Source organism: Plectrocnemia conspersa, unplaced genomic scaffold (assembly GCF_051122295.1).
Source record: "Plectrocnemia conspersa isolate PC_06_02 unplaced genomic scaffold, ASM5112229v1 ptg000004l, whole genome shotgun sequence".
NCBI classification, from domain to species: domain Eukaryota; kingdom Metazoa; phylum Arthropoda; class Insecta; order Trichoptera; family Polycentropodidae; genus Plectrocnemia; species Plectrocnemia conspersa.
In genome coordinates, this window is record NW_028277168.1 from 8,003,143 (window position 1) to 8,021,453 (window position 18,311).

The 18,311-nt window shown below is 32.5% G+C and overlaps 4 protein-coding genes across 7 annotated transcripts in view; 2 read left to right on the forward strand and 2 right to left on the reverse strand.

Annotated features, from left to right (window-relative positions):
* The window catches only part of LOC148235803 (guanine nucleotide-releasing factor 2-like), a 72,323-nt gene extending 69,750 nt beyond the window's left edge, over window positions 1-2,573 (reverse strand). For all 4 annotated transcript variants that reach the window (XM_088185198.1, XM_088185194.1, XM_088185197.1 and 1 more), the window contains exon 1: window positions 2,440-2,573. In XM_088185198.1, the coding sequence (XP_088041324.1) occupies window positions 2,440-2,455 (16 nt within the window). In that variant the 5' untranslated portion in view covers window positions 2,456-2,573. The remainder of the gene's footprint in view (window positions 1-2,439) is intronic.
* Window positions 2,574-4,978: 2,405 nt separating this feature from the next.
* LOC148235804 (uncharacterized) lies at window positions 4,979-6,712 on the forward strand. Its single transcript, XM_088185223.1, has 5 exons — window positions 4,979-5,173; window positions 5,245-5,865; window positions 5,925-6,016; window positions 6,086-6,264; window positions 6,341-6,712. The coding sequence occupies exons 2-5, from the start codon at window positions 5,678-5,680 to the stop codon at window positions 6,566-6,568; spliced, it is 687 nt and encodes a 228-aa protein (XP_088041349.1). The 5' UTR covers window positions 4,979-5,173; window positions 5,245-5,677; the 3' UTR covers window positions 6,569-6,712.
* Window positions 6,713-8,801: 2,089 nt separating this feature from the next.
* Window positions 8,802-9,574, forward strand: LOC148235805 (uncharacterized). Its single transcript, XM_088185228.1, has one exon. It carries the CDS (start codon window positions 8,847-8,849, stop codon window positions 9,507-9,509), a length of 663 nt encoding a protein of 220 aa, XP_088041354.1. The 5' UTR covers window positions 8,802-8,846; the 3' UTR covers window positions 9,510-9,574.
* Window positions 9,575-16,610: 7,036 nt separating this feature from the next.
* The window catches only part of LOC148235806 (uncharacterized), a 94,365-nt gene continuing 92,664 nt past the window's right edge, over window positions 16,611-18,311 (reverse strand). The window contains exon 14 of the mRNA XM_088185227.1: window positions 16,611-17,996. Within this exon, the coding sequence (XP_088041353.1) occupies window positions 16,702-17,996 (1,295 nt within the window). The 3' untranslated portion in view covers window positions 16,611-16,701. The remainder of the gene's footprint in view (window positions 17,997-18,311) is intronic.

Here is an 18,311-nt window from a genome sequence, read left to right on the forward strand (position 1 = left end):
TCGTATTGATTTAAAAGATATAAAAAAAATAATACCACCAATTGAGAAAGTCCACTGTCGCATGATATTAACTCGGAAATATTAGTAATTTCTGTAATTTCGGCAATTACAAATGGCTTGTATTTCTCGGGTCAGAATTTTAATACGTTTGTGATTAGAATTTATATTACATGGGTCAGAATTTATATTAAAATGTCAGAATAAATATTAGATTGTTATAATTTATTTATTTCGGGGCTCATCCATTATCCCAATAAACCTAAGAAGAAATGACCCAAATCTGGATCGATAAAGCAGGTGGATGATGGTTATTTAAAATATCATAAAAAATATTATTATTATAGAGGACGATTGAGTTTTATCAAGATTTTTGCTTAAAAAAGCCTAACTAAAATTTGTGTTTTATTGAAATTATGAAGAATGCAACACTTAAAATAGAAAATGATACAATAAATACATTGTAGTTTTAATTTAAGGAGAGAGAAAAGAGAGTCGGTCGAACACTAATGCATAAAGCGACTACTTTCAGTTTTATTTGTAACATAATTTACAAGCAATTAATTATTATCGTTTCACGATCTGTATACATCATGATAATGAATTATTTAATAAATTAATATATCATTTAAAAATATTGCCGAAACATTAAATCAATTTATAAATAATATTAATTCATATAATCATAATCTAAATTAACAGATTAAATAGTCATTGTTTCAACCAAAGATTATACACATGGCCTTTTAAATAATCAAATTAAAATCACAACAAAAAGTATCATTACTGTTACATAAGATTGAACATAAAAAATGATCAAAGTATCATTGAGCAACTTTATTATTTAATAATAATAATGTTTATAGGAGAAGCATAACATACTAATTTATTAGCAATCGTTCAATCCCTCCTCGGGTGAACGCCTGCGTGAATACGTAGGCCGTCGAGAGTCAACGGAACAATCAAACAGGTATACTTCTACGGTGCTCACTAATTCTCATATGGGAGGGAGCAACAAATGGTTTAGAATGAATTAACGTGGGCGCCCGTCATAATAAACGACCTTGAACTAAACCGAATCAGTCCAATCAAACCTATGCGACAAACATGGTATCCGTCAAAGGCGTACGTATCTCTACGACTACGCTTAATTAATCTAAAAAGTTGCTAATTTGATATGTAATAACTAAATTGATTAGATAATTGAGTGTGCCGCACACATCCTGTACAACAACAATGTGATAAGGGTTATCAAAAAGTCATGTAATGCAAGAAATGCATATCAGACAATGAATGTTTTTATCACATTATGGGTTTGTATGTGGGATGTAATTGTGAAGCTTCTTATATAAATGCATTTCAATATAGCAGAAAGCTTGTTAAACTATAAAATGTTAGGTATATTTGATGCAATAGCTAGAGAAGTGCCAAGTTATGTTATTACCTTAGACTAAGATGAATAGTTAACATTAATAAAGTGTAATAACTATTTTATAGAATAGAACATAATTTTAAATTATAGTGTTTGTAACAAGAGATATTTATTATAGTAAATAAAAATATTCAGTAAGTCAAAATTTTCGATTTTCTAAAATATAGTGTATATATAGTTGTTTTTTTAAATAAACATCATTTTTTTATGTCTGTTCAAATGTATACAAAAAACTAAGACATAAATTCATAAAAATATTGTTGAATATTTATAATGAAATATTTTTATAAATTTGTAAAACTCTTTTGTCTACTGTTATATTAACCAGTAGTTATGGAATTATTATCAAAAATTAAATAGAATAAATATTTGTATAATATAATTATTTTTTCATGAAATTATTGTATTTTAATTAATAAGATAAATTTATTAAACGTTGGTTACAGGATAAAAATTAAATGACTAAAATTGAAATACATGGAATTTGTTATATTGTAATTTCCAACCTACGAGTTTTGATCGTGTATTTTAATAAAATTTTAAATCATGTTCGTAATCATTGTTTATATTAAATATTATATGTTTCGATAATAACATAATAACTGATACAAAAATATCGTAATGTAAATCGATTAGTAGACTTTGATTGATATACAAAAAAATATCGTCCCACTATATAAAAACTTATTAATAATACATGTACGTTAATGTATATGATATTATCGAACGATAAAAATAAACAATCTCTACATAAAACCAAGTACTTAGTACAATAGATAATGAAGTAAGTTCTAAATTGATTGATAAACATTATCAGCGACAATAATTGCATTCCACGATTGGACAACGATGACAGATTATTCGACGTAGAACGCATATTTCGATTGACATCAAATTTGAGTGTGTATTGAAGAAAAACATATTGGATGTCATATATATAGGCGTCGATTTTTTTACCGGTGAGCCGGAAACGTATAGAGGGCGGAAGGGTGGAAAAGAATGGGACTCACCCGTGAGTTCAGCCATGGCGGACGCCGAGGCTCTCCCGGCGCCGCCCGCGCCCCGCTGCGTGCGCCCTGGCCCCCCGCCCGCCGCAACGATTGACACTTGCGGTCCGAGCAGCCGGCCCGCCGGCCATGTGCTCACAAATAAAAATAAACATAGCTATGCGCACACACATGAATGATAAAAAAAATAACTTAGAAAATTAAATACTATTTTAGTGATTCATTAGTTCTGCGGCACTGCATAGCCCCCAAAAACATATATAAATTAATAATAATAAAAATATATTGCAAAATATTTTTTTTATTTAGGCGGGAAAGCCGCCTAAATAAAAAAAATAAATAAATGATGGCACAGGCTTAGGGGAAGAGGCAGTCAGCGAAATTGTGACAGTCTATGCAACGGGGGTATGGATCTCTTTTAAAAAACGTATCATCACGAATTTTAATTTGTTTATAAGGAAGCTTAATGTATTTTTATTATTAGAATTTTTAATAAAATAGTTTTAAATTTTCTTATACTAATTATGATATTGGTGCTTTTGTAAATCAAAATAATTTTGGGTATATGACGTGACATACGGAGGAAGGGGTGATCTGGCACGGTGCGACACCTTGTGACATAATGGAGGGGGGGGGGGGGTGGAATTTCACGAAAACCCTGTGACTTAGTTTATGGAAGCCACCTTAGACATCATCTTAGATATCGATCATTCGAAGATATTTCTAGTCTATCTTTGCTTGTCTCTCCTTCAGGATTATCATCCTCTGGTTAGTCGATTCGCCGGTTATGTGAAACATATTTCCGTTGTATTATAATATACTTGCCAAAGCAAGTCTGTTGTTCAGAGGTCGTTCCCACGAAAGTCTTCACCACTGAGAGCTGCCAGTACTTAGTATCCACATCAAACCCATCAATACACATACTAGACTTAATATATATTTTAGTTCTTCTTGATATTATAGTGCTTTTGAAATATATGTGTATACAACATAATCACTCGTTGACTGAAATTAGTCTCCTGACAATCCCAGTGCATTTGCATAATTTCTTGCGATGTTGAGATATTTCAGATAAACATCAATGCAGACATCGTCTGTATATATATTGTTTTGTTTTAGCCCAGTTTTGTTACAGACGTACATTGTTTTTCTTAAATTCGCATACAGTCGTAGCGTATTGTAGTTTTTGAAGCGCCTACGCAGCTTCCAATTTGAAACTGCATATGATGTCAATATTATATTCTTTAAGTATGTGACTTAGAATATGTTCCATATATAAGAAGGCGATCATTTATTGTATGAGAACTACTGAGTTATCTATTATTATTACTCACTCTATTATATGTAGCATAATGAGTACTAACATATTTGCTCTATAATAGTCTGCTTCTGCACGCAAAATCTGTTATAGGATATAATCAATGTAAATTTGTAAGAGAGGGTTCCAAAATGGAACAATAACAAATTCTCAAATGGCGATGAGTTCAACGTGTACGCTTACTATATATTCATTAGCAAGTACGTATATTAAAATATAGTGTCTTAGGCAGGCCGGATATCTGTCATGCATAGATGACTCGAAATCTGGGAAGTGATAAATCGGAGAAGTGTAGATAGACCAAAACAAAGTTGGCTGATTACAGGGACGTCATTTAAGGAGGGACATTTGTCTCCCATTGAATTCTTCCAGAAAAATGCATGTCATTTAATAAAATACTATGAGTTCTTAAATTAAATATTAAAAAACGACCACTGATTGGCCAATTTTTGCTCCCCTGTCTATATGCTGTTTTTTTGCTGAAACTGAAAAATCTTAGTATCGTAAAAAGGCTTCATTTTATTTGTATTTTAAAAAAAAGTTGAATATTCACATTCGAGTGATGTTTTGTGTTTAGTCTAGTCTAGTCTGGACATGCTAACTGAATATGTTCGAAAAAAAAACACGAAATGAGTTACGAAAATACACTTTTGCACTAAGTTTGCAGAGTTGCTTCTATAACACATGCTTACCAAGAAAAAATACTAGTGAGTCGGACAAAAATTGTTATTTCATTCATTAAAAAATATTTTGTTGCCAATTAATGGTGAAGAGGGAAAGGGTGTTATCAGTTAGATGGTCTGGGAAATGATAAATCCATTGCTAATTGTGCTCCGCACTGTACTAGTAATTTTATTCTAAACTAAAGTAATTTATTTATATTAATTTTCCAAAACTGTCACGGATTGCTTGACGACTTAGACGGTGTCCATAAATTATATCACAGGTTTTTCGTTAATTTTTTACCCCCCCCCCCCCCCCCCCCGTTTCCTTCATTTCTAAACCTGTGACATAATTTATGGAAGCCGCCTTAGTGAAGAAGTTTTTTATATTTTTATCATTAAAAGTGAAAAATGATGTTATACTTTTTTGTTATATTGTTAAAGGATATTTGCTGTTTTCACTAAATTTCCGAGTTTATTATTAATATTTATTACAAAATAGTAAAATTATAAAGGCGTTTCACATTGAACAGTGTGAGACGGCCTTAAGGTGTATTGTGTCACAACTGTCAAAAATGCGATACCGACTGATGTCTAGTTTACAAAAATGAACGACAAAGATAATGATTCTGTCAATCAACGTCAAGTATGTCGAGGATGCATGTTGACCGACGATTTCTCCAAAAGTACATCTATATCGATGTGTTCCATTGAAGACCAGGTTAAAGAAATGTTTATTTTTTGTACTGGCATTCAGGTTAGTTTCACTTATTGCAAAAAATAGTATTTTTGTGCCTTTAATGGTTCTACTTATTTTTTTTTGTATAGATAAACAAAGACGATGGACTTCCGTATAAAATTTGTGAAAAATGTATAAAAAACGTTAATTACTGTTTTGAATTCATCAACACGTGTAAAAAGACTGATGAATTGCTCAAATGTAATTTTCCATTGGGATTCATCAAGACCGACACGAAAGTCTCAAATAATGCTGTTTTTATTAAGAGAGAATTAAATACTGATGATGAATATTGTAGTGATAACGCTGCACTTTGCGATGTGAACGGAGAAGACGAAATCAAAGTAGAAAATGAAAATCAATTCATGGCTATAAATAAAAATAGTGATAGTAGTAACGCAAGTTTTTCATCGAAAGATAATAATTTGAAAAAGAAGAAGTCTAGCAATAAAATAAACAAATTTAACTATAATCAAGATAAAACATCTTTAAAATCGATCAAAAAACAAAAAGATAAAAAGTATGTGTGCGATTATTTTACTTTTTACAAGAGCGCAAAATTTGGCAACGCACTTAGTAATACACTCGGGAAATAAACCTTATATTTGCGATAAATGTCCGAAAGCGTACAAACAATTGTCACAACTTATCATACACACTAGGTCTCATTCAAACGAAAGACCTTTCAAATGTGAAAATTGCGTATTGAGGTATATGAAAAATTTAATTTAATATCCCAATAAAATACTTATGAAATTTATTATTTTAGATTTCCTAGTAAAGCAGCTTTAGTTAATCATAGCAAGCACCATGAAGAAGACACTCATTTGTGTGATTTATGTGGCCAAAAATTCACTCAATGTAAGTTTTTTAAAAAACCTACAGAAAAAGTCGAATTAAACATGTAAAAATAATATTTCTTTATTTCAGTAGGAAATTTGAGGGTCCATATGCGAACTCACACTGGTGAAAAACCGTACGCCTGTTCAGTCTGTCCGTTTCGATGTTCCGTTCAATCAGGAATGCGTAGACACGAGCTTATTCATTCAAATATTAAAAATTTTACATGTCCAATTTGTAACAAATCATTCAATACTTCCGGAGTCTTGGTAATTAGCATACATTAATATTATAAAGATTTGTATTATGAAATTAGTGTTTATATATATGTACATATTTTTTTAGATTCGGCATAAACGAATCCATACAGGAGAGAAGCCGTTCGTTTGCTCTTATTGTTCTAAAGGTTTCATCGACAGTTGGAAGAGAAAGAAGCATTTAATTACAGCACATAATGTTTTGCTGTCCGACATGCCGCACACGGTTACCGGTCGCAAAAGAACTTATGAAAAAATTGTAACGAGAGAAGAGATGCCTAATGTCAAATCTGAAAATATGAAACACAATACGTAATGAGACTGATTACATTTTAGAATTTGCTTTCGTATTTTTTATTTTATATAATTCTAGCGGACCCGGCAATGCTTTGCTATTGCTAAATTTGAGTATATACATATGTATATGAATTAAATAAATACAATTGAAGTTCGATATCAATTCATTTATTCAATTAAAATGACATAAATTTAAGTGTGTGAAATAATTCATTTCTTTCCTTGTGATTTGTTTATCGTTATTGCAAAAGCCAGTTTAATTGGAAATTGAAATCGTTTGAATAGGAATAGCATATCTTCTTTAAATTTTCCACTTAAAATTGTTGCTTCGATGACATTTTTTATCAATTTCTTTATTGTCAATCTGGTACCATTGAAAAACTGAGTGGATCAATGTTTCTATAAAGAATAATAGTAACACCAATCTTCAAATTTATTGTGTGGTGGCAATCTAGCTAAATCAAATAAATTCAAGAATTCAGTTGGATAATTTACTGCTTCATCAAGATGAATGAATCAAGATTCATAACAGTATCTACTAATTTATAAGTATATATTTTGCCTGGTAATATATGATTAATAATGACCTTAATGACATTTACATTCACGTTTTTTGCAGCTAATATTGAACGTTCACTTAACCACTGATATCTTTTGTAATGTTGTGTGATATGTTGAAATAAGCATTGAATCAATTCTTCTGAGTGTGTGATACTATTGCAGCCTGTTGATTCATCAAGTAATTTTTCCATTTCTAATATCCAATAATTGTTTTGCAAAACGTTATGCAGGAGAATCGTTTTGAATAAATTTATTAACATATCTCCACAAATTTGATCCTTTTAAACACGCATTTAGTTCATCAGCTGGTGTTGAACGTGCTATAATGTTTGACGAAAATCACCTGCTAATAATATTAGTGCACTGCCAAATGGCTTCTCTGGATGCAAGCTACATATATTCAATTTCACAATTATACTGAAATGCAATACGATCAAATGTTACCAATTGATGCAATCGATTCATTTGCATGCATAATTGATCATTTTCACACTTCATTTTGATCAACATATGACAAATTTTGTCTTACTTCTCTAATTCCTACTTGACTTGCTTCATTTCGTGCTTTGTGTTGTGATGATTCAGTAGCTCAAGACTGAATTATGTAATTCATTTCGTTACGTCGTTTCTGCTTCTGTTTCATTTCTTCTTTCATTCTCTTGACCCTATTTGTGCGACGACCAATATTTTGTTGTTTTGCAACAACAACAATAAAACAACCTAGAATCAATTATCACAATTAATATTTAACAATTGAGTATCAAAAATGTATTATTTCATGAAATATATTTTCGAAATCAGAGCACAGCTTTGCCTGACCGTCTAAATCAGTGTACACCACAGCTTCTACTTTTTATCAAAAAAAAACACGCACACTTAACTAATATACCATCATATAGTAGAAGTTGACAACCAGTTACTGTGATATCATATATTATTTTTTGTGTGAAATGGGCCGAAATATTTATTTTTATAATTTTTAGATTTTTTTGTGGGCTTACCCAAGAATGTCTTGTTTAGTGTCAGGGACGTCATTTTAGCTTTTTCCGTGGAGAGGAGCAAAAGTTGGCCAGTCAGTGGTCGTTTTCTTAACTGCCGAGGGACCGAAATATTTGTAATCAACCATGGAAGCACACTTATGCCTTTGTGTCATTGTTTACGCACTCATACAAATCCATTTCATTAAATTACATGCATTTCTCTAGATAAATTCAATGGGAGACAAATAATCCCATCTGCACCCTCCCCTAAATAACGTGTCTGTAATGCAACCGTAGAAAAGGTATTTTTCTAATGAATATATTGTGTACAAGAAAAAAAACACGGATAAAGCAATGTAAATCATAAGAAATCCTGCCATAATTTTTTTTTTTGAAATCTACATCAAATATATTTAAGCAACTTTGTTCTTAAAAAAAAATATAAGACGTGTACATTTCTGTTATTTTCGTTAATAAATTGGATTGCATTTTGTTGAATTCACATACTATTATCTAAAAGTGATTAAATTTTAGAATAACGTTCAGTTATAAGTGGTATTTTACGCAGTTTTATGAACTAGTTAAAAGCAAAATAATATGTTTCGGTGGGTCCAACGATACGATGAAAAACACGCGGGTTTATGGCCGGCGTTGGAGCCGCAGTGTTGCCAACGTCGCGCCGGCCTTTCTCCTTAACCTGCGGCGCCGCGTGGTCGCTGTGTGACAAGCGAGCGGGACGCGCTGTTAGATCCAGCCATGGCCGACGTCGACACGATGGAAATGGACGTGGGGTCCGAGCGCAACGGGGGCGGGTTCGAGAGCGCGGGGGCGCAGCCCGCGGAGATGCCCGAGATCAAGCTGTTCGGCAGATGGAGCTGCGAAGGAGTCGAGGTGTCCGACATGTCCCTCCAGGACTACATCGCCGTCAAAGACAAGCACGCTAAGTACCTGCCCCATTCGGCCGGTCGTTACGCTTCCAAGCGCTTCCGGAAGGCGCAGTGCCCCATCGTGGAGCGCCTCACCAACTCGCTCATGATGCACGGTCGCAACAACGGCAAGAAACTTATGGCCGTGCGCATAGTGAAACACGCGTTCGAGATCATCCACTTGCTCACGGGCATGAACCCGCTCCAAGTCCTGGTCACGGCCATCATTAACTCCGGACCGCGCGAGGACTCCACGCGTATCGGTCGCGCCGGTACCGTCAGGAGACAGGCCGTCGACGTCTCTCCGCTGAGGAGAGTGAACCAAGCCATCTGGCTCTTGTGCACCGGATCCCGCGAGGCGGCCTTCCGCAACATCAAGACCATCGCCGAGTGCCTGGCCGACGAGTTGATCAACGCCGAGAAGGGTTCTTCCAACTCGTACGCCATCAAGAAGAAGGACGAGCTCGAGAGAGTGGCCAAGTCCAACCGATAAATTATATTATTTTATAATTGTAAAACTTTACTATAAATAAAAAGTGTGCATCACGCCAAACTCTCTTTCTTCATCTTTCAATCTTCTCGCTAATCTTCGATTTATATTTTCAGAAATTGCCGTTATAATCATTTAAAGCTGGTAAGTATAGTCGTAACGATATGCAACTATGGATTCCGATGTTTGATCATTTACTTCTCAAATCTACGCATAGTGAGTACTGTCTAGTTAAATATGATAAAAACAATTATTATGTAGGAATGCACAATTAGATTGTACATATTTGGCTAACGTCAACGCTGGAAACTTCTCAAATCCGGTAGCAGTTTAAGAAATTATTTCATCCATCGCCAAAACTAAGGATAATATTTTTGATACGCTCAGAAGTGCAATGTATTTTTCGGTTATTGTGAACTATACGCATAACCACGATTGACTCTTTTATCATTTTCTTGCACTAAAGACTGTTTATTTTCTGCGCTTACCGACTTATTGGAAGTAATTATTATTTTAAGAACTAATTCAGTTTAAATTTAGATTTGGTCAACTTAGCAAAACGAAACCAGCATTTTTCCCTGCTACAAAATATAACTTTTATTAAATATATCATAATAAGTCGATTAAGATGAATTAGGTAGATGTGGCTTTTTTATTTAATGATCAATTCATTGCTGGCAAAAAGTAATCTTATTAAAATCAGAGTCCGGAATAAGTAAAATTTTAAACGACTCCACAGGCCTGCACAAATGCGAGTTATAAAGAAGTCCATTGATCATCATCAAGATTTTCAGATTTTATTAAGATTGTAGATAATGGCTGAAGAAATTTTGAATTCTTCGAAACAAACTGAATTGTTTGTTATGATTCTTCGTGGTCAAGACTGAAGTCAATATGTGCAGTAAAATAAAAAGCTATTTTTGTTCTATAATTTGTTGAATTGTTTTCAGCCGTCCAAATAATATACAATTTTTTCTCAGGAACGACCAAGTATTGACAAAATTTTACACCATGTGTTGTAAATAATTATGATATTATTTTATCACGGAAAGCCATGTTAGTAATTACCCATCATGTCGGCTGATTTTGGACCAATTTAATTTCATATATAATTTAAATTTTTTATATTTATATTATTCACAACAGTTTTAAATTAATTTATAAATATAATCTAGCACCTTTTATTTTAATTTTACATAATTGTTCGATTGCTTTTTTCGTTTTTTTACTCACAAAAAATAGTCTTTTACTTTATAGTCTTGTACTTTTTAAAAAATAAATAACTTGGAAAATCCATTTTCTCCATCATGAACATACATTTTTCCATAGGAGCACAAGATAAAATTATAAAAATGTATTTAAATATATGTAATTTTGATAAATGTTCATAGTTAGTTTATTCCACAATTACGAAAAGGATCTTTTGTAAATATTGTTTATTATTTATTCCCTCAGTTGTAGGAGAAGCACGATGCAATTGTGAAGCTGGAATTTTGAAACGTTACAAAAGTACAAAAGAATGGAATATTGGAAAGATACTAACGAAACAAATATCATATAATTTTAATTCAAATTGCAAAACAATTTTTACGTTACAAACCACAAAACGAAATATGTAATATTTTATCTTCAAGTTGATTGAAACAAGTGGAAGAAAATCATAAAAGACTTATTCCTATTATTGATAATATTATAACAGTTGGAAATCAAAACAAGACTTCTACAGGTCGTAGAGATTATGGAATTTTAATAGATACAAATAATGAAGGTTGAACCAACGGAGGAGATTTTAAAATTAAGGATTCAAGGAGGATATACAATTATCGAAATTTGTCTCTGCTAATGCAACATATATATCTAAAACAACTCAAAATAGTTTTATTGATTATTGTGGTAAGGAAACAATTGAGACAAATAAAGAATTTATGGTCGAATATTATTCGGTAATATTTGATAACTGATATTATATATCCCAAATGAGTGATAATTCGATATGTTTACAAGAATGAAATCAGAGAAGATTTTTCTACTTACACGAGGTGAATTATGGTGTGGAATTTAACTCAGAATATGATTCTAAAATTGATGGGGTAAAATTAGGAAATTCAATAATACAAATTTTGCAAAAGAATAAAATAAATATAAGTGATAGTGTTGGCATTTGTATTGACACTTTTGTCACGATGTTGCGAGATGTTGTAACTTAAATTCAAAAATCTGCTCTATGAGTAGCTCGAATATCCTGTTTCAACCATGCATTTAATCTCATTGTTCAAATGTGTAGGGTTACAATGTGCACGAAATTCTTTTTGAGTAATAAAATAAGTTATTGCTTTCTTTCATGCTTCAGCAAAAAAATATTTTTAAGCAGCAAGTTAAAAAGATTATGCGTTACTCACTGGGTAGAAAGACATGACACTAATATTTTTTGATGATAATGTTTTTATAATAAAAATATTGAAACCTAGAAGGATAGAGTATCTTCCGAATTATTGGTATTACTTCGATTCATAACATACATATTTTTTAAAACAGTATTTATAAGACATGTGATAGAGATTTGTATCCTAATTGTGAAGTTTGCCAATCAGTGTCGCTTCCGCAGAAAGTTTTTACGCGTTATGACATTTGAAAATCTGGCTATGACATTGAATGAGTAAAGAAAGTCATTGGGTCTGGCTTTATTACATATTCATTGGGAATTGAATATAGATTCTGAAAAAATCTTGAATCGATTAGCAACACCAAAAAAACTTTTGATTTAAATTTTTTAAGGTTTTGAGGCCCAAGGGGTGAGACTTCGCAGCTAGGCGTCTATACGCCAAAAAGCTGCTTACAATTTATTCAGTATTACATATATGTATATACATATACGGAAACGAACTATAGTAAAGTTTTGTGTGCTTTTCTCTGAGCGCTGGTGGAGAAGCTGACGGAAGAATGATGTCCTTTGAGATCTCTCGCTGTTTGTCTCGACTCCAATGCGACAAATGGTCTAACACAGCAAGAATAATTAATTTTAAACTTATCGGCACCGAAAATTCTATTTCTTATTAAATCTTTTCTAGAAAAATTGAGTTTGAATGTACATTTTGAAGCATATTTGAGGTCGAGGGCTTGTAAAAAAACCATGAACAGTGCATTGACAAAGGTTTGTACTTCTTATTTAGTCAAAATTTTCCCACGGCTGCAGTAATGTTCACAGCTTGATTGGAGGTTGGTGCTGAAGACGTCATGGAGTTATGGAATTCTCATAATAAAGGGCTCATGGTATCGTATCTCATAATATTGAAGTTCATAAACAAAATATAGTCAAGGAAAAAAAGTTAAATAAGATCGAATTATCTCAACGACGGTTAAATTAACTGATTGAGGCTGGACTAAAAGCTTAGATGAAATTGAATCATATAAATATCAACCAGCAACTTTTAAACAATCATATTTTTCAAGCCAGATTTCCTTAAATAATCTTATTTGAATTAAAGCTGTGTGTATTTTTAAATTTTGCTTATTTTTATTTTTTATTTTTCCTTCTAATCTGCTCAATGCATTACAATGAGGCAAATCTGTCTAACTGAGTAAGTCGGACATAATGAATATCTACAAGTAAGTATTAACCACCAATTGAAAGTCTGGGAATCAGTGACATCTATATAATTAATTATAAATTATTATGTGTAATATAATTTATAATCAATACATGATACTTTACAGCTGGGGCTGGTTTTTAATAATAGCACATTTTTATAAATAAAATTTCGAGTCTGTTGCCATGCCTAGAAACCGCGGCTTCTAGATCATCAGTCTAAGGCCGGTTCCACACGTGCCGGATGGATTCACCCGGCACCGGGCTGGCGCCGTTTACAAAGCTTTCGCACGTGGCCGGTCTCTGGCCGGTTTCTTCCCAACCCGACCTATACCCCGTCAACTGATGCCAGTCATTTAGGATTAACAGCTTCACAAAAGTCCTTCCACGCATTTCGCGTTAGGATTTTATTTTTGTATGTATTCTACCAAGATAATTAAAAGAGATTATATTAATATAATTAAAATTTCGAGGTCTATTTCTTCCGCTATTGCCTAAACACGAGAAATATATTTAATAATTTTATTACAAGATACCACAATCACTGTCAACGGCCCGGTTCATGTTTGAGTTTTACCCCCACCAAACTCAACCCGGTACCCGGCGCCGGACAGTTGTAGTGAGCGCAGCTGGCGACAACCCGGCAGCCAGCATCGAGCCGGCGCCGGATGGATTCGTCTGGCACGTCTAAAATGGTAGGTACTAGCCCTTACAACACCATCCCCACTACACAGCGCGGGCCCTGTGCCGGGTGAATCCATCCGGCACGGGTGAAACCGGCCTAAGACCTTATGGACTACGCTATTCTGACCTTAACATTGCTAAACTTACATACTCGACTCGAAAATCAGTTAGCATAATCACTTTTATCTCAACTTACGTCGCCATTTATCGGCAAAAACTTGGAATTTTATTTATCAAACTATCGTTTGTCACAAATTTCAATGTTTCAAATTGGAATCTTTGGGTTACTTCTATATGTAATTTTTGATTGGAAGAATTCTATAAAATACTCAGAATTCAGATACTCGAGGAGAACAGAGAGACTCACCACTTTTACAGTTTCTTCCCTGCGGGTAATTTTCCTAATTCGACACCGCCGCTTGATGCCGACACCCGAATTTTATCTGTATATCGGTGTAAATTAAATTTGTGCAATAATACTATATATCAGGCAATTCTAATCTGCCTGAATAACATTTTTTATTGCTATATAATTCAATGTATATTTAGGTAAATATTTTTATACTGCATTCCAGTTTTCTTCTAGCTTTGAGGTTTTTCTTATATCTTATTAGATTAAAAATAAAAATCAGTATGAACAAAAATTATTTTATTGTATAATAATATATGTGTATGTATTTCAAATATTAAATATCATTCCAAGCTAACAGGCATTCTTCTATCAGGGTACTCGGTTCAATATTTCTCAATAACTTTGGCTAATTGTTTTTAAAACTTTCATAAAAAACATTATTAGCTTAAAACAAGAACATGTTTTGTAAATATTTATGAGCCATATATATCAAAAAATATTTAAACAACACGAATAAAATATGTTTTGATGGTTGAAAATGATATACATTTTCACGTTATATAAAACATAAATACTCTGGCACCGTAACTATAATATGCTATCGATCATTTTTTTTATATATATATATATATATAAAGCAGCAAAAATAACTATAAAAATAAATATCGTTTAATCACAATTCACCACGTGTGTAGCAACAATTGAAAAGTAGAGTTTTTTGTATGTCGCATCGCTGCCGATGATTTTTACGTGGTTGTTTCGTCTTCAGTCTTACTGCGTTCTTCACAAAAATTAATTTATACATTTTATTTTAGTCAAGCTCACTGTTTTACCATTTAATTAATATAACATACAACAGAAATGTAACGCAATTCAAAACGATTTCGATCTCTAGGAGTATTCAATTAGAAAAACAATTATATTACTGTTGCATACAAATTCTATCTCTATGTCATCCTTTACATATTGGCGACCTTGGAGCAAAATATTTGATTAAATATATATCGATAAATAAAATTCGATTACAAAATCTATTTATAACTCACATTTGTTTCCGTACGAAATATTTCAATAAATCTATTACTATTGTGATATACATCAACGAGTGTTAAATTTTATTTAAACAATTCTAAAAAATTTCACTAATTCAACATTTAGTTAAGTAATAAAAACGCATGTTACATACAATAAATGCAAATTTATACAATATATATTTTTTAATGTCATCAGAATGAAATATATATTTTTCGAAAGAATGGAATGTACCATATTTATGTAAAAAAGTAAACATTATAAATGTTACATATAATCAATCCGATATAGTATTTTAGATTAAATCTTAACAAATCAATAAATATCACTTAAAAATCCTTCTTATTATAACATGTCATTAAAATAATATTTATTATCATCAACAGTTATTGCAAACACTCGGACGGCTGAAAATACATGGAGACCAAGCCCAATTAGTCTGATATAGACTAAAATGAACTTGGTCAAATAGATCACGGCTGATGATCCATAACCATTTTATAAGTAATATCATTACTAACTTATTTATCTCATAATTTTGAGATTCTCGATTATTTAAAATTCAATACCAATGTTTTTTTATATTTATTAGTGAATAAATTGTTTAAAAAACTACTAGCATTCCTATATTGCAAAATAAATATATTATGACACTTTAATCCATAAATAAGCCGAATCTGCTCAGATATCTTTAGTATCGACGATTTAATTGTTCGACACCAAAACTACTTTTTAAATTTGTTAAAATTTTGGGAAAATGTTAAATTCAAGATAAATTTAGAATATAAGTATAGCAAATACAGCATTCTAACTGAAATGTATAATATAAATCATTGGAGCAATATGTTTTATCAAAAAAGTTAAATTACAAGTAATTTTTTTCATTTAGTCTCCCTGTATTCTCAGCCATTCACTTATAAAATTATGTAATATTATAAGCCAAAAAAAGACAACAAGAGATGTTAATTGAAAATGATCTAATGAATGAATTTATATTTTAGATTTAGAATATAAAATAATATATTAAATGATTAATTTGACGTTCATCAATTAAACTTTTATTTAATAATTTGGCACAGCAATAATATGAATCATGAAATCGATATATTGCGTACTTAATTTTAGCCCGTTAAGATTCAGTCAAATATTTATATGTATAGTATGATAAAGTATGATATTTTCATTAAATTATAACATGATATAGGTATATTTTTTAGTAGTAGTAAAAATTTTACATATACTGTTGATAGATTCATAGCTGTAGATTAGCATTCTCTCCACATTCACACGCACAGTTGTAAGCAGAATATATATGTATAAATATAATGTGCATTATAATTTCTTAACAACTAAATTATAAATAGAATTTTTGATCTTGAATAAGCGTTTCTTACATGACGTTATACATTGTTAATAGTAAAATTCTTTATGCTTTAAAATAAAAACACTACAACAACACTGTCAAAGATGTAAAGAACGTTGGACAATTTCCATTAGTTTTTAACAATTAATTATCCTATCTACAAAATATTAACCGTTTACTACATGGGCGTGGAAACTTGATCGGAATGATCGACGCTGACATCGATAGTATGACATTCAGTACTATCGGTTGGCAGTGAGTGAAACTTTTCCGGTTCCGTTTCAGGCATGATTACGCACATGAAAGACTTTCCCGTTATATTGTCTCTCGGATAGACTGTAATTGGTGTAAATTTATCACAGGTGCCTTCGACGTACGAACAAAGCTTAGCATAAACTTCCGGATAATGTCTCTTCAGATTCACTCCTCGATTTTGCAGTTGCGTTTGAATGTTATGGAAAGATACCTCTCTTATCTTTTGTACCGTAATGTTGTTTCTTTGGTGTATGTTTGCTGAATTCGAGGCTAAAATGAGAGTGTCGGTGCTCTCAGTTTTCGTTAATGTGTCTTTATCTTTTTTAACTTGATCTTTATTTCTAACTTTGGCTTTGGGACTTGAGTAAATTGACACGGTGCTGCTTAGACGTAATTTAGCACATCGAGAAACAATCTGGCGTTCCCATTTTACAGCGGCTCCTTTAGTCGGCACTTCGCTTACGATGCAAACAGCCACGTACAACACTAGACGCGTTTCGGGGTTGTAGCTTTTGCATAGTTTCACCAGTTCGGTGTATAATTCTGGTCCCATTTCGTTTGGCAGTAGTTCGGGCCATTTCACAAACACCGGTTCGCCCAGATTTTGAAAGCCGTTCGTCGTGAACTTCTCGGCGGCGTCGGGACTCGTGAAGAATATTTTGACCACTCCCCTGCCTTGTGAAAGATATCCTTTCTGAGCTATGAGACTGATGTGGTGAAGCGAATCTACGTCTTCTTTAGCCGTTGATAATATCTGCCGACAGAGAGTGCTCGCTCGGGAATGAAGGCAAATCTTACGATGCCTCTCCCAGTGAGCTCTTCTGCATTCCCTTGAGCAATAAAGATAGTTGCAATTGTGGCAACTTTTATAATGTCGTCGAGCTTCCGAATGTATTGCAGCCGACGTACATTTAGTGTATCGACAGTGTACCAATAGATCCTCGGCGCTGCCGTCTGTATTAATCGAAGCGATAGACTTAAGCGACGTTTTAGATTGCTGGTTTTCTGTCAAGGAGGATTTTGATAAGTTGTTATCACCCTTAGATATTCTAGAGTCGTAACTTGTACGCCTGTCCAAGGAGTGACTCTTTTGAGCGGCGGCGGGCTCGCTCTGCCTCCTGGAAGAATGTTTCCCACCGAGTGCTGATTTTGCTCTGATCCTATATTTTGGCAATGATACTATACTGCTATTATCTTCTTTATCAGCTCCATCCATACCTAAATGAATAAAAAATAAAACATTTCTTTCAGAATAACGCCTAAAATAATAATTTCAGTGCATTATTTAATCAATACTAGCTTATTGTGTTATTTTCCATGTTAGCAAAGTATTTATTTGTCTTGAGCTTCTTCACTGCTTTACATGATACTTTTTCCACAACCATATCCAATACTATTTTTAAAGTTTCCAAGTTTTTATATATATTTATTATTGTAGCTACAAGCTAAATTCATACTACATTTAAATTACAAATACATTTTTCATGCTATTCTAAAATAAATTAGTATCCTAATATAGTAAGTAAGATAGTA

Coding starts and splice junctions, on each gene's coding strand:
- LOC148235804 (XM_088185223.1), top strand. CDS start 5,678: ATGTGTGCGATTATTTTACTTTTTACAAGAGCGCAAAATTTGGCAACG. Junction 5,866..5,924: donor TGTGAAAATTGCGTATTGAG/GTATATGAAAAA, acceptor TTATTATTTTAG/ATTTCCTAGTAAAGCAGCTT. Junction 6,017..6,085: donor TGGCCAAAAATTCACTCAAT/GTAAGTTTTTTA, acceptor TCTTTATTTCAG/TAGGAAATTTGAGGGTCCAT.
- LOC148235805 (XM_088185228.1), top strand. CDS start 8,847: ATGGCCGACGTCGACACGATGGAAATGGACGTGGGGTCCGAGCGCAAC.